This window comes from Nesoenas mayeri (assembly GCF_963082525.1).
Source record: "Nesoenas mayeri genome assembly, chromosome: 12".
Lineage (NCBI taxonomy): Eukaryota > Metazoa > Chordata > Aves > Columbiformes > Columbidae > Nesoenas > Nesoenas mayeri.
The window spans coordinates 2,875,720-2,897,367 of record NC_137547.1 but is presented as its reverse complement, the minus strand read 5'-3'; the positions used below and the strand labels follow the sequence as shown (position 1 = coordinate 2,897,367).

The window sequence follows — 21,648 nt, the reverse complement described above, 5'->3', positions numbered from 1 at the left end:
GTTTCTCTTTCCTCTGTGATTACAAACATTTTATAATGTAGGAAAAAATGTTTGCTTTAGTAGAAGTTTTAGTTTCTTTTCCAATTGTATTTTAAAACGATATTTTAGTAGGCATGCTATGTGAGCGCCATGTGTATCAAACTCCTTTCCTGTCCCTGCTTAAGGTAGAAAAGAGACATGAGAACCTTTTTTCCAGAGGCCGCAGACTCTGCTGGATTTCAGTATCTTCCTCTTCTCATCTACGTACTTACCCTTATTTTGTAGAAATTGAAAAATTGCCACAATGACAATTTTGTAAACCCCGTGTTGAAGGCTGTAAAGGAAACCAGAACCCATTTGCCTGGATTTTCATTCCCCGTGTGTGTAAGGGAGAAGTGGTGACTGGGGTTTTCATTCATTTGCAGCCACACAGTTCAGACCGCGATCAACAGCCTCCAGGTTTATAGAAACTGGAAGTGCTGAGGGAGCGAGAGCAGAGCAGCTGTGAGAAACAGTGATAGAAAACTGCTATCCTGCTATTTGAAGTATTAATGTGCAGTTACATTTTAAATCACAAGCAATTGCAAAAACAAACAAGAGTGCTAGTGTCCAGCAGAACGACAGCGCTCCTGAAGTCAGCTGTAGTTTGTATTTAAAGGATTGTTTCCTTTCAGTAGGATTAACAGTTTGTAGACAGTTCTGTTCTGTGTTTGTACGGCAAGAGGTGGGACAGCAGTTTCGAGGACTTCTAAACGCGCTGAACCCGCTATCGCTGCGCTCACCGTGCCACGACCCGCTGCACGTCTGCATAAAAACTGCAGGAAGAAAAAGGCAGTTGGAAGTGGCTGCAGTGTGTAACTGCTGAGGAGGCGATGAGCGGAGGAGCTGCTGGATTGCTGCTTAAACCAGCGCTCAGTCCGTGTGTAGAATTGCCACTGATTGTGGCTGCTGTTTAATTGCAGCTCTCTGGCTGGAGTTGGAGCGGTGCTGCCGGCCCCAGACAACCTTGTAGCGCTAAATGCACCCACACATTACAGTTACGGACCCGACAGTAACGAGCGGGTGTTTTCTCTGGATTTTCTTCCCCATTCTCCCCCCATTTCTCCACTATTCTTTGAAAGTTGATGTATTACAGCAAGGAGGAGCAGTAGGAGCACTACTCTGAGACCAAAATCAGCTTTTCCAACCTTGTTCATTCTCCACGTCCTTTGATGAGAGATTTGTTAATGGTTCAGTGTCCATCAACAACCAGTTCTTCTACAATTTTGGTTGGAGAAGGATTGATTCTGAGATTTCTGGGCAAGTCCTGCCCTGCCCCCGCCCCCGTGTGTCCAAACCCACCAGCTGTGCCCATCTCTAACTCGCTCTCCCGCCTTTCGTATTGACGCACAACAATTCACCAACAGCTGAGTTGTTGCTGGTCGTTGTTACTTTAATTATGAGAGTGTTTGGGGACCAGTTGGACAGCTTTAGTACATTCTGTGCTGCTAAGAGGCACTTTATTGATCGTCCGTGTCTCGGGTAGCAGGCTGAGGGTTGCCGCTACAGTCAACAGGAGTCTTTAAGTTACAACTTAAAGTATTTTTATTGACAGTTTTTTTACAAGCATTTCCTTTTTATTACTTTCAGCAAAATAAAGCATCTAGCATACAGTGTTTTCACACAGTTAGGAGATAAATAAGTGTATCTTGAATTCTCTAATGCATTGATAGCTTATGCGATACAAAGTTTTTCTTCATTTATATTAATTTTAAATACAGCTTGTTTGCCCTTTTTTTAAAAACTAACTTTTATCTTGTTATCATACGTTTCCCTTATTAACTTATAGATGTTTAAACAATTGGGAAACTGCAGCGATATTTATTGCTAGAGATAAAAAGTTGCTCCATTAGGATGAAACTTGTGTATCAAGTTATCAACTGGTAAATTAAGAAAAAAACCCCTAAAATGTCAACTGAACTAATACAGAAAATGTCAACTGAACTGATACAGAAAAACTTCAAAGAATAACAACTATTTAACCTTCACCTCCAATTTGTTTGTCGAATAATAAAATAATAATCCAAGTTTCATCTTTCCCCGTTGATTGGTATGCATGTTAATTACGGTACTTTCTGAATTTCGTTTAGAATCTACAATAGACTTGTTTGTAGTTACAAATGGAGGTATAAAGACAGAATCTCACAGTGCACTTCTCTTGACATTACCAACTATGTTAAATGTATAATTGAAGGTCATCAATACAATCCCATTCAACTTAATTGAATATCCCAGACTAACTCCATGTGCTCAGGGTTTCATGCTGCATAGTTGAGGAAGGACACTACTGGGTGGCACTTTGTGTCTTCAACGGCACTTTGTTCAGCAAAGGACAGCGGGGTTTGCATGACCAGGGTTACCATTCAGAACTCTATTTTACTCTGTGCATGATAAACGCAGGGAACACTGAAGGAAGCGGCCACGCCAGGGGTTTGTGCAGCTCAGCTGATGGTGCAGGGATCCTCGCCGCTCGGGCGCAGCTCACCCTCCAGCAGCAGGGAGATCACGGCCTTGCTCAGGTAGCTGCACGTTCCCTTCCTCCCGAGCGGGGGGGTGTTGTAGAACGCGGTCACGTCAGCCTGGCGCAGGGACGGGGTTGTTCAGCGCGGGTTGGGGAAAGCAGCAAATGGGGACATCACAAATACGTTAGAAATGCAAAGATGGTTTGCAGGCTCTAAAGCTTTAGTGTAATTCTGCTCCATCTTCAGAAATGTTTATAAATATATAAAGGGTGAGTGCCACGAGGATGGAGCCAGGCTCTTCGCGGTGGCAAACAATGACAGGACAAGGGGTAATGGGATCAAGCTGGAACACAAGAGGTTCCACTTAAATTTGAGAAAAAACTTCTTCTCAGTAAGGGTGACAGAGCCTGGCCCAGGCTGCCCAGGGAGGTTGTGGAGTCTCCTTCTCTGGAGACATTCAAAACCTGCCTGGACATGTTCCTGTGCGACCTCACCAAGGCATTCCTGCTCCATGGGGGGACTGGACTAGATGATCTTTTGAGGTCCCTTCCAGTCTCAAACATACTGTGATACTGTGATCTCCCACATACCTGACCATGTGGAATACAGATTCCTAAAATGCATTGGCTGTATTTCTTCACTGAACTTTCCAGCCCTGTCCAGACTCCACCCTGTCAGTACTTTTCAGTGTCAGAGCAGCAGGGCTCTCTGGGCCTGCAGCGGATGGTCACTGCGTGGTGACCGCTGTGCAGCGAGAGCGTGAGCCAGGTCTGCGTGCAAATGCAGATCCTGACGCCAGATTTATTTAGAAGAAATAAATAAATAAATCTAAGTGCTAAACCACAGGTAGCACGTGAACCAATTCATTAATCAGATCAACAAAATCGGTTTCCTTCACTGAACACCTGTTCTGCACAGTTGATGACGTTAAAGCATCTGCTTCTTTTCAAGTTATTTATTGGCTGCTATAATAAAGGTTCAATGCTTTAATTCAGGAAATTGGTTACTTTCAAATCAAGGGCAGAGATTAGCGAAATATTAGACTTCTCTAATTTTAGGCTGTTTGAAATTATTGGAGGAAATACTTGGGACATTTATTACACGTTAATGGGAAAGGAACAAAGTTCAGAATATTTGCGAAGCCAGTGCAATGGCAGAGCGCAGTTCAGAGCAGGAATCGTTTAGCAGCTTCGTTAGGAGAACGTGAGACGGGATGTCCTGGGAACATCCCACAGAGCAGCAGGACCTGGGAACACGGGACAGGCGGCTTCCCAAGAGTCCCCATGCAGGGAGCTGCAGTTTCCAACACCACTGGTCTGAAAGATCCTGTTCACAACTATAACTTGGGGTTTCTTTCTAAGGGACAAAAAGGCATCATACTAAGTAGATATGGGCTTGGAAAAAAATCCATCACTTTGCTGGAGGCCAGGGCAGCACCAGCAAAAATGGGGTTTGGCACAGGATTTTGGTGTGTTTCCAGCCGTTTCCAGCTCGTCACAGGAGTCAGCAGCGCATTCACGACCCCGTGCGGCACTGGCACCTGATGGCCCTTTGTGTGGGTGACGAGGCTGATTTTGCTGTGGTCGCAAGCTCAGTCATTACCCTCCTAACTGGGCAGGCCAAAAGAGTGACTTAGTAAAACTAGGTCCTTCCAAAACCAAAGGGATGCTGCAAGGTGAGCTGTTGCTATGGCTGGATGGATACCTGGTTTGCTTTCCAATCTTAGTACAAAAGAGTAGTGGCAAAAATGTGAACCCTGGAGCTTTGGGAAGAGTTCTTAAGGAGCAGACCATTCCTTGTCTTTAACAGAGCTCAATGCGGCAACAGAAGTGCTGTTGCATATCAGTATGTTATGAATCAGCAGATTACTCAGAGCTTTATTACAAAATTTCAGAGCTTTGAGGCACCAAAACTTGTAACAAGAATATTTAGCGTTCTTTGAAGCATAAAACCTAAAATCATAGTGAAGTGAATCTTAAAAACTACTTAACGATCAAGTTACATTTATTTGGATTTTAAGCCTTAAGAGATTAAAAGCTTCCAAGGTCAATAATGCCACTCTAGCACAACAATCAGCAGCCAAGAACAGTTTTGCATCTCCAGTTCTGACATTAATGCTGTCAATGGGAGTTCTTTGGTGACTACATTTCACTCGTGCACAGCAATCTCAGCCTCACACTTCCCTGCCGAGCTCTAGTGTTTTCTTTCTTTCTTCTTGTTATTCTTAGCTCTGCTCAGTTCCAGTGTCCCCCCTAATTAATTCTTTCCCCTTTAATGAGTATTATAACTATTTTGGCTTTACACAGACTCTCATTTCAAAGCTGGGTAACATTATGAGTGTTCTCCTTCCCATACCAGTTTGAATTAACAATTTAGCAATAAAGACGTACACATCTTTTATCTCTGCTCAGAGGGCAGACTTACACAGCACTTGGCTATATTATTATTTGTGTTCCATTCTGAACTCCTATCAATATCTTTTTATTCTGAACTGCACAGAATTACATTTATAATTAACTTCAATCAGAATGGTAAATGCTATAAGACACTAATACTTCACTCACCTTTGGACTGCTGTGATCTTTCTGAAAGTCATGAAGTGCTTCTTGCACCACTTTGTCTAAGTCCACTTTGTCCTGGAACTCCAGCTCAGGGTTTCTCTCCAAAATAACAGATATGACCATCAACAACTGGAAGGCAGAAAAAGACTGTCAGGCTTGAGATTGGATTTGTGCAGATTCGGGTTACGTAAAAGCACTGGTACTAATCGACGTGCAGGAAGCCATTGAATAACGCCCCAGGGAACGGTACACAGCTAATCATGTTCTGAGCTGGAGAAAAGAGGCACTGAAACAGAGATGTTTGTGCCAGGCGGCAGTGCCTGCTGGCTGCCCGGTGCGGGGCACCGTGTGAAGGACGGACCTTCACACCCCACCGCGCCGGCAGCCCGGGAGTCACCTTCCCAGTCCATCAGTCGCTGGCTGTTGGCTGCAGCGGTGCTGGTGCTCAGCCAGGGCACACAGCAAACGCTGCCCCTCAGCACCTGCTCTTGTGAGGCACAATCACATATGTGATCAGTAAAATCCTGCTAGGACAACGTTTATAAAAACAAAGTCAGCAGACATCAATAAAACGTCTCAGTTCAAAAGAATTTACATTCCTTACATCTGGAAGAGGTTTGACGTAGGAAGGTGAACATGATGAGAGACCTATCATAACAACGACAGGTGGGCAGTCGAGTCTATATTGCTCATCCAGGGTTTGGATAATCGAGTTTCTCTGTCAGCCCGCAGCAGGACACTGGTTGTCAGCCAGAACTGGGATGGATTGGGTATTTCTGGGAGGAATCCCCACCAGCACCAGAGGCAGCTGCTCGGGCCCTCGCACTGAGCGGCTGCCAGCACCGGTGTCCTGACCGGGGCGGGGTGCAGCGGCTTTGGTTCCAAATGATCCATCATATGCGGGGGAAGGACTCTGAACAGCCTCGAGCTTTCCTGGTGGCTCTGAGAACGTCAGGAAACCCGGAGTTTGTTGATTCAGCAGCATAAAGCAGCTTACTAGAGACAGACCTCAGCAAAACAGGGCAAACTGACTGTTGGAGGGTTTTCCCTAGACCGAGAAAATGGGTAGAAAAAGGCCCGGGCAGGGGCTGGAAGGAAAGCTGCTCTGGAGTTACTGTGATTAGGAGTGTTCACCTCCTGTGACCTACTGGTATTGGCACTGTCCTTAATATTTATCTATTGGCTAAAGGGGAAGAGCATCAAGAACTTAGTATATTCTGAACACGTTAACAGGAACCTGTTCATCATACAAATCCATGGAGGAATCATTGAAGCAAGAGTTTATATTTAAAATGCTATTTCTTCAAATATTTGAGTCTCAGTTATGCATTTTTTTTCATTTTAAGCTGTAACATACTCATGTAGGTGATAAAATGTCATTCATTGTAGGCCACAGACCTCTACAATAATTTGCCTGTATTGCGGCTGGTCGATATTTTGCAGCATATCTTCAACGAGAAGGGAAAAATTCATTTCATACATCGTCATATCCGATAAGGTTGGTTGCTGGAAAACAAGTAATACTTTTAGTCAAAGGCCACTTGCATCACATCAAACCCGCCCCCGGTAGAGCCTGTTTGCTTGTTGAATAAATAATCCTCAGCTAAGAAATCTGAACACTGTAGGGTTAGAAAGAGCAGATTTCAGAGTCCATGACTTGGAAAGTGTATTTTAGACTTATTCTTTTATAAATGTTTTGGTTTTGATAATGATAGGAACAAACTACCCTAAGTAATACATTATGGCATAAAATAGACATGAACAATAAAACAATGCCGCGTTACCAGTCAGGCGAGCAGCCCTGACTGCGCATCCCGCAGCTTTACCTGCGGCAGGAACTTCCCCGCCACGATTAACCCATTGGGGGTTCTCTCCAGGATCTGCCACACGCGGTCGTAGAATCCGGCCGGCGTCCGGTTGAGACACCCGTCGATCTGCCGCCGGTTCAGCCAGCTCCTGCGCAGGAAAACCACAGCGTGGGCAAAGCCGCTGCAGCCGCGGGAGCACGGGACAGCGGAGCCACGCTGCCGCACAGCCATGCAGCTTGTGCTTTGTGGCAAGCGGCTCCAGAGCAAACCCGAGCAGGGTGCTCCGCACACGCAGCTTGGGATCTTGTTTGTGCTTTTTGTAACTGGACTAAGAGAATTAACTGTGAAATGTCCCCAGTGCAGTAACAGAACTCGGCTGAGTTCATCGTGTCTAATCAAATCAACTAAATCATATATAAACCACAAGTCACTGTGAGGTACCGACGACAGCCAAATCTGTGCAGGCTGAAAAAAACCCCAGTATTAACTATAAATTTATCATACTACAGTAGGCAAAACAATTTATTATATAAATACAGCTCAATGAATCTATAAAACACAAAACGTACTAGATAATGGCTTCGAAACAGCTGTCCCTCTAATTTAAACACCAGGTTAGAAATCTGCATTTCAGTAGGATCACTGAAGGCAGCTTTTATGACCGTGTGGAGCAAACCAAGTGCCTGTAAGTTTAGAACACCTGACAGAATGGTTTTGTTACACTAAAGCTTTGCACAAACAGAGTTACACTCTGATAAATGACAGGTTTTGTTTCCCTTTGGAAACGCTGTCCACACCTTTTATTTTCCTTACAACCACGACGTCTGGAGTTCACCTCTGGTGTTGCTCCCTCTCGGGGTTCAGTAGCACTGGGGCTGGAGCCAAAATGCGTGAGGCAGCACCAGCGGAGCTCGGAGAAGCGGCTGCCGCGCTGTGACTGAACTGGGCCGCACAGCACAGAACGCAGCCTCCGGTAGCTGTGCTGCACGTATTGACAGAGGAGTTTTCCTAAAACGTACTGCCCTTAGTTGCTTTTTAAATTTTAAACAGAAAATCCATTTTTCTAAGGTGAGAGAGCAGCGAGAGCTTCCCTAGGAAGCAAAGCTTTGGTGAAAAGCAAGTAATGGTTCTGTGTCTTAGTTTAACATTCCCACAAAAGGGTGGTTGGGGTTGGTTGGTTGGTTTGTTAAGTTCTGTGTTTTCTCAGGTCACAAACAGCCCTTTTATAACCTCAGTAAGAGGGAACTTGAAGGACCTGATTCAGGAAAGGTGGAAAGTCCCTACACCTAAATGTTTGGATAGTTGCAGCACAAGAATGAACACACTATTACACATTATTTACCACTGTGGGTTTGTTTGAGGTTTGGGGGATTCTAGTTTTTCCTCTGTTTGTATTGACAGATTAGCCTGATATGTTCCGAACAAAATCAGTTGTCAGTACAACTGCTGGTTTGTGCAGATGGCAGCGTGCCAGCTGAAATAACAAAAAGATCTTACATTGAAAAACCTGAATCTTCAATACTGGAGAAGAGATGAGAATTCCTCCAGAGCTCTGCCCAGAAAAGAGGACTCTATTCAGATAACTCCATGGGTGTTCTTCCATTTGTCTTCATTTTCTCAGTGTAGCTCCCAACTACACTCGAAGACACATTGTGGTGGGTTTTTAAAGGGAAAAACAAAGTATTACCAAGTGGTGCATCTTCTGAAGAGCTTTGAGCTCCAGGTAATTGGGATATGAATATGAGCACAAATATGATATTTAAAGTGAAGGCTTTACAGCACTTGTGATACAACAGCTGCTACTGACATTAGTTACCACTGCCGGGATCGTGCCAATATGTAGCATTTTTTTCCTGTAGAACTGTATTGGATTAACATGTCAAATAAAGAAAAATGTGTTATCTCTTCTCAATAAACCGTGTAAGGGCCATAACCCTGCACCTGCCGTGCCCCCGCCAGCTCATGCTCTGCGCGGCTCGGCCCTCACACGCGGACAAGAAACATCCAGAAAAGACCAATTGCGATAGAAATAAAAGGTTGTTTTCCTAATACAAAGAAAGAAGCATTTGAAGTTGTCAGAAATACTCCAACCTACCTATCTGACTATGGGAAGGAAGAGTCCTGTAAACTCAATGAGCAAAATGAGTTTTGTCGCTGTTTGGATCAATAAGAGAACAACACTCCATGTTAAAAAGGCTGCTCGCAATCTCGCGACCTGCGTAAACAGGTCAGAAAGAGCGTGTGTGGAAGTCTGCACTCTGTTAGCAATATATAGATACAGAAAATTTGACTGTCCATGAAAACGTGGAGAGTTTAGTTGTGAAGAGAGTGCTGGGGAGGTAAATGCACCACCAGCCCTTGGCCTGTGCCAGGTGATGGGCACTGTCACAGCAGCGAAGCATCTTTCTAAAAGCCACAACAGTAGGAAAAACGATCACAGAAAGAAAATGCGAGGAGACAGGGTTCAGTATTTCCTGGCAGCCAGAGAACTCGTAAAAAGAAGTCACTCATGGGTAAGGAAAAGGAGCGAGTAATAAAGTCCAGGAAGAAGCTCTGAGGGATATGCTGGCTGGCTCTTGTGCGCAGATAACCTCCCGAAAAAGAATCTTCGTCCTCAGAAAAAGTGCCCAGAGTGCTCTTTGCTGACCCAGCTGTTGTACGCGAAAGGAATCACAAGCAGAAGGCAGCATGACAACTCAGGTAGGATCTCTAATGAGGGTAATGAAGCTTGAACTGACCAAATTGTTTCCTAAATAGCATAATATTTAATGGAAAATGCTGCAAAGAGAAAGCTGGGCTTGTTCTGCTGGGGATTTAGAAGAATAATGTCAATGTACTGTGTCCAGCTCTGGGTCCTCAGCACAGGACACACATGGACCTGCTGGATCGGGGCCAGAGGAGCCACAGCAATGACCTTAGCCTGGAGCAGCTCTGCTGGGGACAGGTGAGAGAGCTGGGGTGTTCAGCTGGAGAAGAGAAGCTCCAGGGACCTTATTGTGGCCTTTCTGGACTTAAAAGGGGCTGAGAAGAAAGATGGGAACAGACTTTTCAGCAGGACCTGTTATGACAGGACAAGGGGTGATGGTTTAAACTAAAGGAGGGAGATTCAGGCCGGACACGAGGAAGAAATTGTTGTCCCTGAGGGTGGTGAGAGCCTGGCCCAGGTTGGCCAGAGAGGTGGTGGATGAACCATCCTTGGAGACATCCCAGGCCAGGCTGGACGGGGCTCTGAGCAACCTGAGCTGGTGAAGATGTCCCTGCTCATGGCAGGGGGGGCACTGGGGGAGCTGGGGAGGCCCTTCAGCGCAAACTGTTGGATGATTCTATACGAAGAGCCACCACTGAGCAGCAAGCAGTAAATGCCACAACCAGTACACTGAAAAGCATGTGGGATATAGAGAGTTCAGAGTCAGTTGGACTGAGACACTGCACATCACATGAATTAGAAAAAGAGCAGACACCGATTTAAGGAGCTTGTTTCTTGGGGATTATAGGCCAGGGAAAACACAAGAATGTGTTGTGAATTAAGCAGGAGCATAAAGTAGTCTGACGTGTGGTACATTTCCTCTTTGTCAAGAGGTCATCTCCATTCAGTCCAAAATTGTGGAAATTATCAGCAGTATTACATGTCAAGTTTAACCTAACTTAACCAGAAGTAAAACCTACAGGAAGACTTTTGGCTTTATTCTTATCAACATAGTTAGGTGGAAATGTTGTAATTTTAACTTCTGTCTTGCATGCCTTGTATCACAACGAATGCTCTTTTTGGCAGCTTGGAGAAAAGATTCCAACATTCAGGCAGCATCGCTGTCTCTTGGCAATTCTAGAGAACATCTGTTCTTCATTCATATAATAAGCTAGAAGAGGGCACGGAACAGCAGAGAAACTGTTCTTAAAGTTACTTAAAGGTATTTTGTCCCCGTCAAAGAACGCAATGGCTCACATTACTGTCAGAGTACAGAGATCAGTGCTGTAAATTCAGACTTCCACACAGGTAAAGCTGAAAAGAGAAGCCGCAACATAAAAGCAACAATTGTAGAACCTGGACACGGGTAAAAGGATGAAAAAGTGCCTTTTTGCTGCCTTTCCTTCAATAAGGATGTTACTGACTGCAGGTGCCTGGTGGTTTCAGTTGCACACAGAGAAGCTCAGAGGTGAGAATCCCTTGCGCGGCCGCTGTGAGCAGCGGGTGCCCGCAGACGCGCGTTACCTGCCCTGCTGCTGGGGCTGCAGAATGTCCAGCAGGAGCTGCTTCACTTCGCTTGGGGACATCTGGTACAGGTCCTTGGCCGGCATGTCCCCAGCACGGATCTGCAGCTCGTACTTCATCGCGTGGATAATCCACCTGAAGGAAAGGCGGGAACACCTTTACCAATTCAATACAGGACTAACTTTTCATCTTTACGATCAAAGTCCTTATTTTCAAACAAAATGATTTTTTAGCCAGAAACAACTATTTTACTTTGCTCAACAGTTGCTTGCATATTGATTATTTTAGTTTAAGAAATTATATTAGCAATTTGGAACCATATTTCCAAACCAAACAAACAAGACAAAAGCTGTGAGGGTACATCCTGGCACTCAGGTAATACTGCTCTACTTTCAAAAACTTCCTTTTCACTGTGCAATTACAACTGAAAATTCTCGCAGCTGTAGCAAAGCAGGAGGATGAACGGACCTTCCAGCAATTTGCAGAAGAACATATATCCATTTGTGCAGCACGGTACGTTCCCAGAGATATTATGACCTTTTTCGTTTACTGGACAGAATCCATTATACACACGAATACAAGTAACCACTGCAAACCTGGTTTCAATGACTGCTCCTCGCAGGGTGAGGGTGTAGGCATGTAGGTTAACACAGCTCATCTCACCAGACACCCAGCTTGCTGAAAGGGATCGTTTTACTTCCTGCTTCCCCAGTATGACTCCAGGACCTGTGGGATCCACTAAGGAGCTGAGCTGGCTGATAGAACTCACCAAGTGGGTAGAGAACGGGTGTTCTAGTTAGTCTCATAAAGCAGCTCATAAGAATTCTGCATGATCCGGCTGTTTGGCTGTCAGGACGCACAGGAAGTATCACACAAATACTCTCCTACTCCTACTATATTGTGGAATTTACTCAGATTTTGTGTTTGGCATCTGATACAAACCGAAGGGATAACGGGTTTGGCGCAGTGGGCTGTGCAGCACACTTCTCCTATTTGACCACGTATTCCCCTACATCCCATGTTCATTAAGAGAAACATTCACCTGCCTTTTGATATTCCAGTTCCTCCTCAGAATTACACTCTGACAGTACCTGCATTTTGATGATGAGTTATAAAAAACATTAAAATGATTTTACATTTAAAAAGACTCCAGGGCTCATGTATAGTTGTAGCCTTTGAAATTCCCTTTGCAGTCTATCACACCTTTCTTTTGCTTCTCCCTTTTGAAAATATTTGATTAAAGAAAAATTTGGCAACAGTAAAGATTTTTTCAGCCTGAGGTATCAGAGGCAGAACTTTGCGAATTATTGAATGAAAATGCTGAATTTTATTCTGCATATTATATAAACACAGTCCTACAGCCTCTAATGTAACATCAAAGATTAACTAATGTGGATACATGTGAAGCAAGGTGACGGAGCATGGAGCTCAGCCTCTCACCATCTACATCGCTTCAGATCAAGTGGGTGGAACTATTGAAAGGAAAAGAAACTGCCAGGAAATGCTGAGTGTCCCTAGGAGAGCGGCTGGCCCCAGCGCGGCCGCGTTCCGCGCGCGGTTTGTTGCAGTACAGACCGGTTGGTTTGTGCAAGACAAGTCACTCCTCTGCAGGATTCCCAGTAACCGCCCAGAAACTGGAGACATTGGCCGACCGATTCAGCAGCGCTTTCAATACGAGCTTTCTGGGACCACTGATTGAAGGTGCAAGATACAGAAGAACCTTGGGCAACCTGGGCATATCACATTACCCGCGACACTATTTCAGTGAGTGAACAGCGTTCTTCTCTTGTTACTGAGATTAACAAACACCGAGGCTGAGGAACCGGTTCTTTGGTCACCGATGACTCCAGTGTATGTGTACAGATGTCATTTGCTGGGATTTTCTCTTTGCGGTGGCCCAAAGCACGGCCAAGAGCGGCCCTGCGGCTGAACCCGCGCTGGGAAGGGGGTTTTACAGCAATGGGGCTGTCAGCTACTTGATCTATTTCAACATAAAGCCCTGAAAACAAATCAATAACAAGGCACTAAATCAAATCATTATCAAACTGGAATGGTGTTTCTGGGAGAAGGTTAATTTTGCTCACTGGAGTGAGTGATAACACGGAAATAAAGGAAATTGGATTTCTAGCATTAACCTTGGAAGAAAGGAAAAAGAATTAGCTACAGAGAATGCAGGAGGCAAGGGTAACATGGATCTGGTGAGGTACAGAAAAGGCATTTAAGTGAAAAAGGACAGATGCACTTGCAATTAAATGTAATACAGGTGATTTGACAAGTTTTTGGTTTTATGGTGAGTGGAACGTACAGCTAAAGCAGAACCATGAATCTTGTGTACTAGAAAAAATGCTGCTGGTATATCCTGCCAGGGCTGAAACGCTGTATTTTCTCCATGAAAATATATGGCAGACAGAACACTTAAGTTCTAATCATAAAGCACGCTTGTGAATTCTGTAAATCTCAGTAGGGAGCACCGGGCCTCTTCAAAGAAGTGCTTATTCAAATGCAGCTGTCTCTTCCAAATGTGAAAAAATCATTAATTTCTGTAGCTAGCAAAGCAAATGCAAGTAGCAGGTGATATGCTAACGCTGCAGCACACTGGCTGGAGGTCACCTTATCAAACAATGACATACAACGATGTTTTAGACTTGATTCAGGTTGTGGTTCCTAAGCTCTGTGTAGCTCAGCCTGTTTAGCACAGAGCTGGACAACTCAGGAGCCCACGGACAGTTGAGTGTGCAGAGAACAACGTCTTCATTAAGCCCATCAGATACTCGGATTCACTGAGTACAAAGTATACCTTGGCACCTCAAAATATTGTCAGAAAAGCTGAAATGGTAAAACGTTAGAGCTGCAGAAGGTTTTATTACAGACAGACAACAAAGAACAAGCTATCTTTCAGATATTGTGCTGAAACTCTGAAAATAAATTGTTTAAGTACCTTGGAACACTGTTTCCACAGGATCTGCTGCTGTGGTTGCCAGACTTTTAAGCCTGGTTTAGACGCTCAGCACTTACTAGAAACCACAGAATGCAGCTAGAATTGTATGTTGACTTGGAGGAGAATTGTGTGGTCTCAGGAGGGAATCAAATCCACACTGCATCCTTCCTAGATTCTTGCATTTATGCAGTGTGTCCTGCACCCGTTTGCCCCAAACCTACGTGACACAAGTAACCACCAGGTGAGCAAAAAACCTTTAACAGGCAAACTTGAGATGAGCTGTGGGACCTGCTTTTGGCACACTCGTTTAAAACAGACTTCCCAGAAATGTAAAATTGAAGTACAGAAGTTTTGCTGCATCATCTTCTATAAATTGTTGTTGCAATGTAGCAACCATCTCTGTTGAAGTCTGTGTCGGGGTTTAACCCGAGCTGGCAATACAACCACGCAGCCGCTCACTCACCCCAACAGGGGAGAATTGAAAGGGAAAAACTTGGACTGAGATAAACACAGTTTAATAAAATAACAAAATACTAATACACTACTAGTAAATAGATATAAAAAATAGAAATAAAAGATACTGAAGGCAATTCCCCAGGAACTCCATCCACACTGAGCCGCAGTCCCGGGAAGCAATGCCCCAGCCCTGAGCTGCCGATCCAAAAGAGAAAAAAAGGCAGAAAGGCTCAGAGGCCTCTGCAAAGTGGCAAAAGGCCAAGCTAAACATCCTGATCAAACTCCCCAGAGAGAGAGAGAAAGTGCAAGAGCCCAACTCTTTAAATATGCAGCATGACGCCAACGGGCTGGAACACTCTCACTGCTCAGTCTGGGTGTTCATCCAGCTCTGTCCATCAGTCCATCCCCTTCCCCGCTGCCTCACACCTGTGGGCAGAGCTCAGAGTGTCCTCAGCTCTCAGACCAGAGCAACTCAAAACATTAACCCTGTGCTGGGCTGTTATCTCTTGTCCTCAAACTAAGTCCAAATAATGAGCGTGCTGGCTATGGGAAAGAAAGGTTTCTAACTGCACAAAGAAAATTAACCCATTTTCAGTCAAACCAGCACGGTTTGTTCCCTGCAAGAGCAGCAAGAAGCAGGGTGGTTACGCACCCGATGCGGATCTGCAGCATCCCGCTGAACAGCTCGGGCGAGTTGGAGATGATCCAGCCAATGTGTATGACCAGCTCCTGCTGCACCACCGCTTCTCGTTCATCTTGTAAATGGCATTTTTCATAGAGGATGTTCTTAATCACTGCTGGGGACAAGGGGTTAGAAATAACCGCTTCCTCTTGGCCAAAAGCACCGAGTGTCACCTACGATACAGCAAAAACAATTCAGAAGATACGGACAGGAATAGAAGCACCACAGAAGCAATTCAGACATGAAGCTTTATGAATGCTGCGTTTCTTGTTAAAGTTTCTCAATACAAAAATTATTTTATGCCAGCGACTGATGCTGGTTAATACTGTTAGTTGGATGCTATTAAAACAACAACATTCACTACAGACCACAGTAAATACGGAATCTATTTTTCCAAATGAAAATGAAGGTATGAGAGCACTGCTTTGGGTTCAAAACTGGCTCTTTAACTCGATTTAGATCCTTTTTCATTTCTGACATTTCAGCTGTGAAGCTCACTTAAAATTCAGAATTAAATTAATATATTTGTTTTCTTCTTTCTAACAGCATCCTAAAAGTTCTAGACTTTGTTTGAAGAAAAGACATTGCTGGTGCTGAATTGCTTAACCACAAAAAAGGAATTTTGTTAAAATTCTGATTTCCTTTAAACTACCGTCAGTAAAACACTCAAACACTAATTTTTCTCCTATAATAAAGATCATTAGTATAAAGCGATGAGTGAAGGCACGTTAGGAGAGGAGACACAGACACAGCTGTCAGAACAGCACTGTGTGTAGGTAAGTGTGCGCATATACAAAATCACATAATATTCAATTACTATTATTTAGAAACAACTCTTCATGAGCTTAATGAAAATTATTGTGCTGGGAGGAAAAAACAGTCCCTCCTTAGGAAAGGAAGAAACACTGACCATTAAACTTGGTTTGCAACAGGAAACTGAAATCCCAAACAACTTTCTGCTCCTGTGGTGTCTCAGGCTCCATTACAGGGGCTTGGCTACATCTTCCTTAAGCCTTAAAACTGAGCTTTCTTACCTGACTCCAGCTACTTTTGTGAAATAAGAGGGCATATATATGTAAATTCACAGGAGTTATGTATATCATGCCTCTTCCCTTCTTATCTAGACACTGAACTGTCTTTTCAGTATTGTTCTGCCATTAAATCAAAGTAACTTTATTAGCCCACAGTATACACAAGGATTCAACCTATTTTCTCTGGATTTCTCTTCTTCAGGAACAATTTTTTAAGCCATTGGGTACTTTAAAAAGAAGCATCAGAGGCCTTCAAAATGAAAAAGCCCATTCAATTAGTTTCTCAGTTATCATTCCTTAATACATTTCTGAGGAGCGAGGACTTACCTGCTTGCCCTGCACTAAAACATTAGTAATAGATGGTGCAAGGCTGTCCACTAGTTTACCTAAAAGACTCGCAGCGAAGCGCACAACAGACCTGAGGGCAGAAAACAGAGCAATCCCACTGCACATCACAAGCTCGTTTAATGAATTCACAGACAATCTCGAGTCTGCCGCAGCAGAGCGCAACACCCACTCACGACACGGAGACGTGACTGATAAGGCAGAATTTGGAGTGGATTTTACGTAATCTTCTACGGACTTCCGTTTTTTAGTCTAGATATAGGTTAATGGATCAACAATCGATTTAGTCAGAACTCATTAAACCGCCAGCTCCATACAAAAGCTTGTTGTTCTTTTCTCAGCATCATTTTCAAGCCAAAGGGGTGAGAAGTGCCAGCTTCTCTTGTGTGCCATTCGCATCATTTACCAAGGTAAGCTTGGCCATTTTTCGGTCAGAAAGATTTTGCAAGAGAAAGTACAACATGTAACACCAAGGCTTTGTTTGCTTTCTGTGCTGAGGAAACACTCTGCACGTGTCGCATGAAGAGACTGGTGTGAACTGCTGGGTTAACTTAGCTGTAACCGCCAAGAAACATTTTTCATATATCCAGTTGATGGTTAAAGATAGAAATACTTTTAATAATAGTTTCCTGACAAAATACAAACCTAACAGACCCATATCCGAGCTTTTCTAGCACAGGCTTTTAGGCTACTAAGAATCATTTACTCACAGAGATAATGAACGAGTTGAAATCTTTTATAATGTTAGTAAAAAAAGTCAAACAATTGATGTTGATTCCTGTGGAACTGCTATGTGCTTCTTAAGATCAAGAGCAAAGCGTTAGCTGATGCCATCAAAATGCAAATAAGCAAAAAAAAAAATAATAAAGATCTCACTGAGCTCCATTTCAGACTTGTGGGCACTTTACCTGTTTCCCATGTACCAGTAAAGTGGTAATATGTGGGGTTATAGAAGAGGAAAATTTCTGTGCAAATGCGGCACTGTAGCGCAACACCAACCTACACGTATGGCACATGGCAATACGGAAGAGAAACGAGAAACAGTTGACATGTTTTGCTTCTAAAAATACTTTTGATTGTTATTCTTTACAAAAAATACCACTAAGGTATTTTGGTTTTAACTTGTTATTGGCAAAGGCCCATTTAACTGTATGAACAGACTAAAATGAGAAATTAGAACCTGGTTTTGCATTTACAGACTCATCTGCCAGGAACAGTCACAGAGAACCGAGTTCAGGATAGGCTCAGCTCATTTCTTCCATGAAAAGAAATGACATTTCTACTGAGCTTCAGGGCAAAGAGATTAATAAACAACAGGTAAGTACCACCCCACTTGCTGGAACCTTTTAAAGTTGTTGTGACCACGTCAGGCTCAAAGCAAATCATTTCAGGCAATAAATAAACTGTGTAGGTGTATCAACTTAACTCATTTATATCTGATCACCAGCCTTGCTACAGAAAGCTATCGATAATATTTTACCATGCCCTATGTTAGTATTCTTTTGTCACCATTTGAATGTAACAAGAACCATATATTGGCAATAGCACTTCCAGAACAACCAGTTTATTATTCTTTTATATTTTAAAAGACAAGAAATACTTCTTAATTTTTTTAAAGCATTATAGACCAGATGTTTAGCTGCAATGAATCAATATAATTTTGTCAGGAAAGCTGCCCTCTTTTCTTTCCCCTTAAAGTGCATAAGGATCCAGTTTACATTCTCTATAAACACATTAGGGAAAAAAACCTGGTGTAAACCAAAAGGAACATGATACAAACCAGAGCTTTTTGCTGCCAGCTCGTCTATAGATTCTTTCAATATGTTCAGCCACAGTACCTAAATGCATTAAAAAAAACAAAAAAACACGAAACAACAAATACACAAGTAATGATGCACAGGTTTTCATTTAATAGTAATAAGGTAAATTTGATGAGATCAGTTAATTCTGAATCAGCTTTAGTAAGCACTTACCTACTCTGCACATCATCTAAAATGTAGATGCAATCAAGTCCCTGCCATCCAGCTGGATGTTATGCAAGAAGCCCAAGCAGAGCTCACCTAAATTCACTCCACGTGCTATGAAGAGACTTGTGATATACCTTTTGTTGCAATAGGTCAGGGAAAATCCATTTCTGTACAGATTCGGGCTCTAAAGGTACATCCCAACCCAGGCAGCCCCTGGAGCTGCAGGCGATGGGTCGGGATGCGGACACCCTGGCCACGGTCTCGCCTCTTTGCTTTGGACAAGGTTTGGAATTGCTCATCTCCAAGTTGTTTTCAACCTTGTGTATGAGCAAGAGACTCTCATTTTTCAGGCGGGGGAGCGTGACAGAGGGATGGGTCACTGCCTGGGGGCTCTGCCCTCGCTCACCACAGCAAGTGCCCGGGGACCCCAGTGTGTGCAAGCTCTGGTCATCGGTGTCACAGCTCCCTTGGTGCCACGGGTCACTGCTGGAAGTGCCACAGGGGCTGTTAGACAGATGTTCGAGGCATCACATTACTGACTGCCTGCTCTCCCGCTGCACCCTGATGTTCTGTGTGCCAGAACCAGAGAAGAGAACGCGTTGTGAATTGTGATGGATTAAAATAGCATCGTGCTGTACAGACGTGCCCCAGGAAAGAGCGGGCAGGATGGGGAGAGCTCTGCTTCCCACACCAAGCAGGGAGGCCGGGGTTCCGAGGAGCCATGGAGCACTTTAATTACATTAATCAGAACAGATCCCGTTTGTGTGTCAGCCCACAGCTGGTCACAGGGCATCACCCTGTGTACTGACACCTCTCCAGCTGCGCAGGGATCAAATGGGGACCCTGACATTAAAGGCAAAAGCCATGGCAAACTTTCCATAATTTAGACTTGAGCTTCTAGATTTTAAAGTCTCAGGGGCACACAGTGTTTTTCAGGCCAGGCACTTACTGTGAACAGTAAGCTCATCTCTAACAGCAGCGGCGGAAGGTGACTCACAAGATCAAGGCCTGTGCCTGTCAGCTGGAACGCTCCAGGTTCTCCAGCTTTCAGCTTTCTGTTTTATTGACTGTGCGATTATCTAATGCCAGTCTCAGTCATCTCCAGCCGTAGGAGGATGGGGACTTTTAGTCAGTGACTCAGGCTGTTTAATGCAAGGTGCATATTAAAAAGATTATCAGCATCTCCCGTTTCGTGTGGGCTGGCACACAGGGCTCTGTACAAGCGAGCTCTGCGAGCTGCTTTGACCTAAGTGGCTTCTAGGAAGTTGTGTATCATCCAGAAAACTTTATCCCACTTTACATTGTCTTCCATGAAATTTTTAATATAGCTATATAGATATAGTATATATTGATGTGGAAATGACAACTCTTCATCATAAGAACCAGCTGTCGTATATGAAGAGGGGGTGAGTTACACCACTTGACGAACAGCTAAGAGAATATTATTTGACCGGAACATTCCTGTTTTTCTAAGGAGTATCCACGCACACAAAGGCAGCTAATAAGCAGTCCCTGGGAGAAACCTACCGGCCACAAGCCTTAGCAGCCTCTTCTGAATAATTTTACATGACTTTAAATCCTGTGCTCTAATATAAAGCCGTATACAACATTAGAGTAGTGCAAGATTCATGGATATACTGAATTAGTCTGATTACATGAAAGCAAAATAAAAATTCAGTATAAAGCTTCAAATTAAATGTTGCAGACACACAAACTTGTCTGTAGTTTCAGTTTTCTATACAATGTGAAACCCTCTATTTTCTATATCTATGTATTCAAAACTGCAACCAGATACAGCACTGGCTTACAAACAATTTAAGAGTCCACGTATTTAGCAGCTCATTCCCACCACGCTATGAATTTGCACGTCCCATTTAATGCAGAAATTGCTTTAAATGGCAAACAAAACAGCTACATAACTGCAAGCATGCGTGGCCACTATCCACATTCACTGCACCTCAACAGAGAGCAGCTTCCAGAAACACTCGGAAGAGAGAAACAAAAGAAGCTCTTACCTTCCTTGGTGATAAAATTCGGTCCTTCTCTTTTAAGCAATATACTCGAGAGTAATGCTTGACTTGCTAGGCAATTGCAGTCCTTAAAAAAACAACAATAGAACCACAAATAGCCTTTCAGTGAAGCAAAACCAGAAGAGCCATTAAAAATGTCAAGTAAAACCGACAGGCCTTTCTGCGCGCTGTACCCTCAGAACCGCTGCTGGCAGAGGCTTCTCCAGGGCTCACATCTAGTTGTGATCGTTTGGCCTCAGAAATGTTTCCCCATTTTCTACTCTTGGGTCCTGTCATTTACAGCAGAAACGCTTGTAAAGGTGTGGTGAAGCCAGCAGAGCGCTCTGTGTTCCCACTGAATGCTGGATCTAGAAACAACCACTGGTGCTTTTCTTCTAGATACAGGAAAAATGCCAGACTGGAACTTGCCTTGGGTGTCGTTAAGAAGTTACTGTCTATCAGAGTGAACACCAGCTTTGAAATCTCTTGAATTTTAGTCTAGCAATAAAATACCTCTGCCTGCTTTTAGCGGGGCATTGATTAGCAGAAATTGTGGAAGCCAAGGGTTACAGCAGAAGGACCAGAAAGTTCTGTGGTGTTCAGATACAGGACGGGCAACAGGAAGATTCTCTGGGTGTGAAGAGGAACATCAGACATGTCGTGTTACCAGCTGTATTATTAACCTTGAACCACGACACTAGTCGTGTTGATCTAAGTAGGCTGACGTTACAAAGAATACTGGCACATAATTTCTCATTTCATGAGAATGAAGTTATTTTTATCAAGTTTTCTTACATTAAGTTTCTGCAAGATCTCGTATGTTGACTTGTTTCTCCACTCATTAACATTTACATCGGGTTGCTGCTCTAGTTCAGAAGCATTTGGAGTACTAGACTGTCTCTTGACTTTTGAATGTTTTGGAAGATCCAACTCCTCCAAACTCTTGAACACAGGAGCCCTGGAAAATAAGATTTCGTTTCTTCATTGTCCAGAAAATATTTTAATTATCAAAACTCCATCATTCTTATTTACACGTAGCCTTACTCTTCTGTTTCAGCGATCCTTAGGAAGTCAAGTTGTTCGACAACTGCTCCAGATATTAATGTCTGAAATGAAAAATTGAAAAAAATATTAAAAGATGCAGAAATGTCCATAACTATG

At 43.6% G+C, this 21,648-nt stretch overlaps 1 protein-coding gene across 1 annotated transcript in view; it reads right to left on the bottom strand.

The window, feature by feature from the left end:
• Positions 1-1,425: 1,425 nt before the first annotated feature.
• Positions 1,426-21,648, bottom strand: part of PHKB (phosphorylase kinase regulatory subunit beta) — a 77,893-nt gene continuing 57,670 nt past the window's right edge. The window contains 11 exon segments of the mRNA XM_080351895.1: positions 1,426-2,597; positions 5,045-5,170; positions 6,440-6,547; positions 6,868-6,997; positions 11,060-11,194; positions 15,106-15,308; positions 16,494-16,584; positions 18,292-18,349; positions 20,494-20,575; positions 21,283-21,445; positions 21,532-21,593. Of these exon segments, the coding sequence (XP_080208021.1) occupies positions 2,460-2,597; positions 5,045-5,170; positions 6,440-6,547; positions 6,868-6,997; positions 11,060-11,194; positions 15,106-15,308; positions 16,494-16,584; positions 18,292-18,349; positions 20,494-20,575; positions 21,283-21,445; positions 21,532-21,593 (1,296 nt within the window). The 3' untranslated portion in view covers positions 1,426-2,459.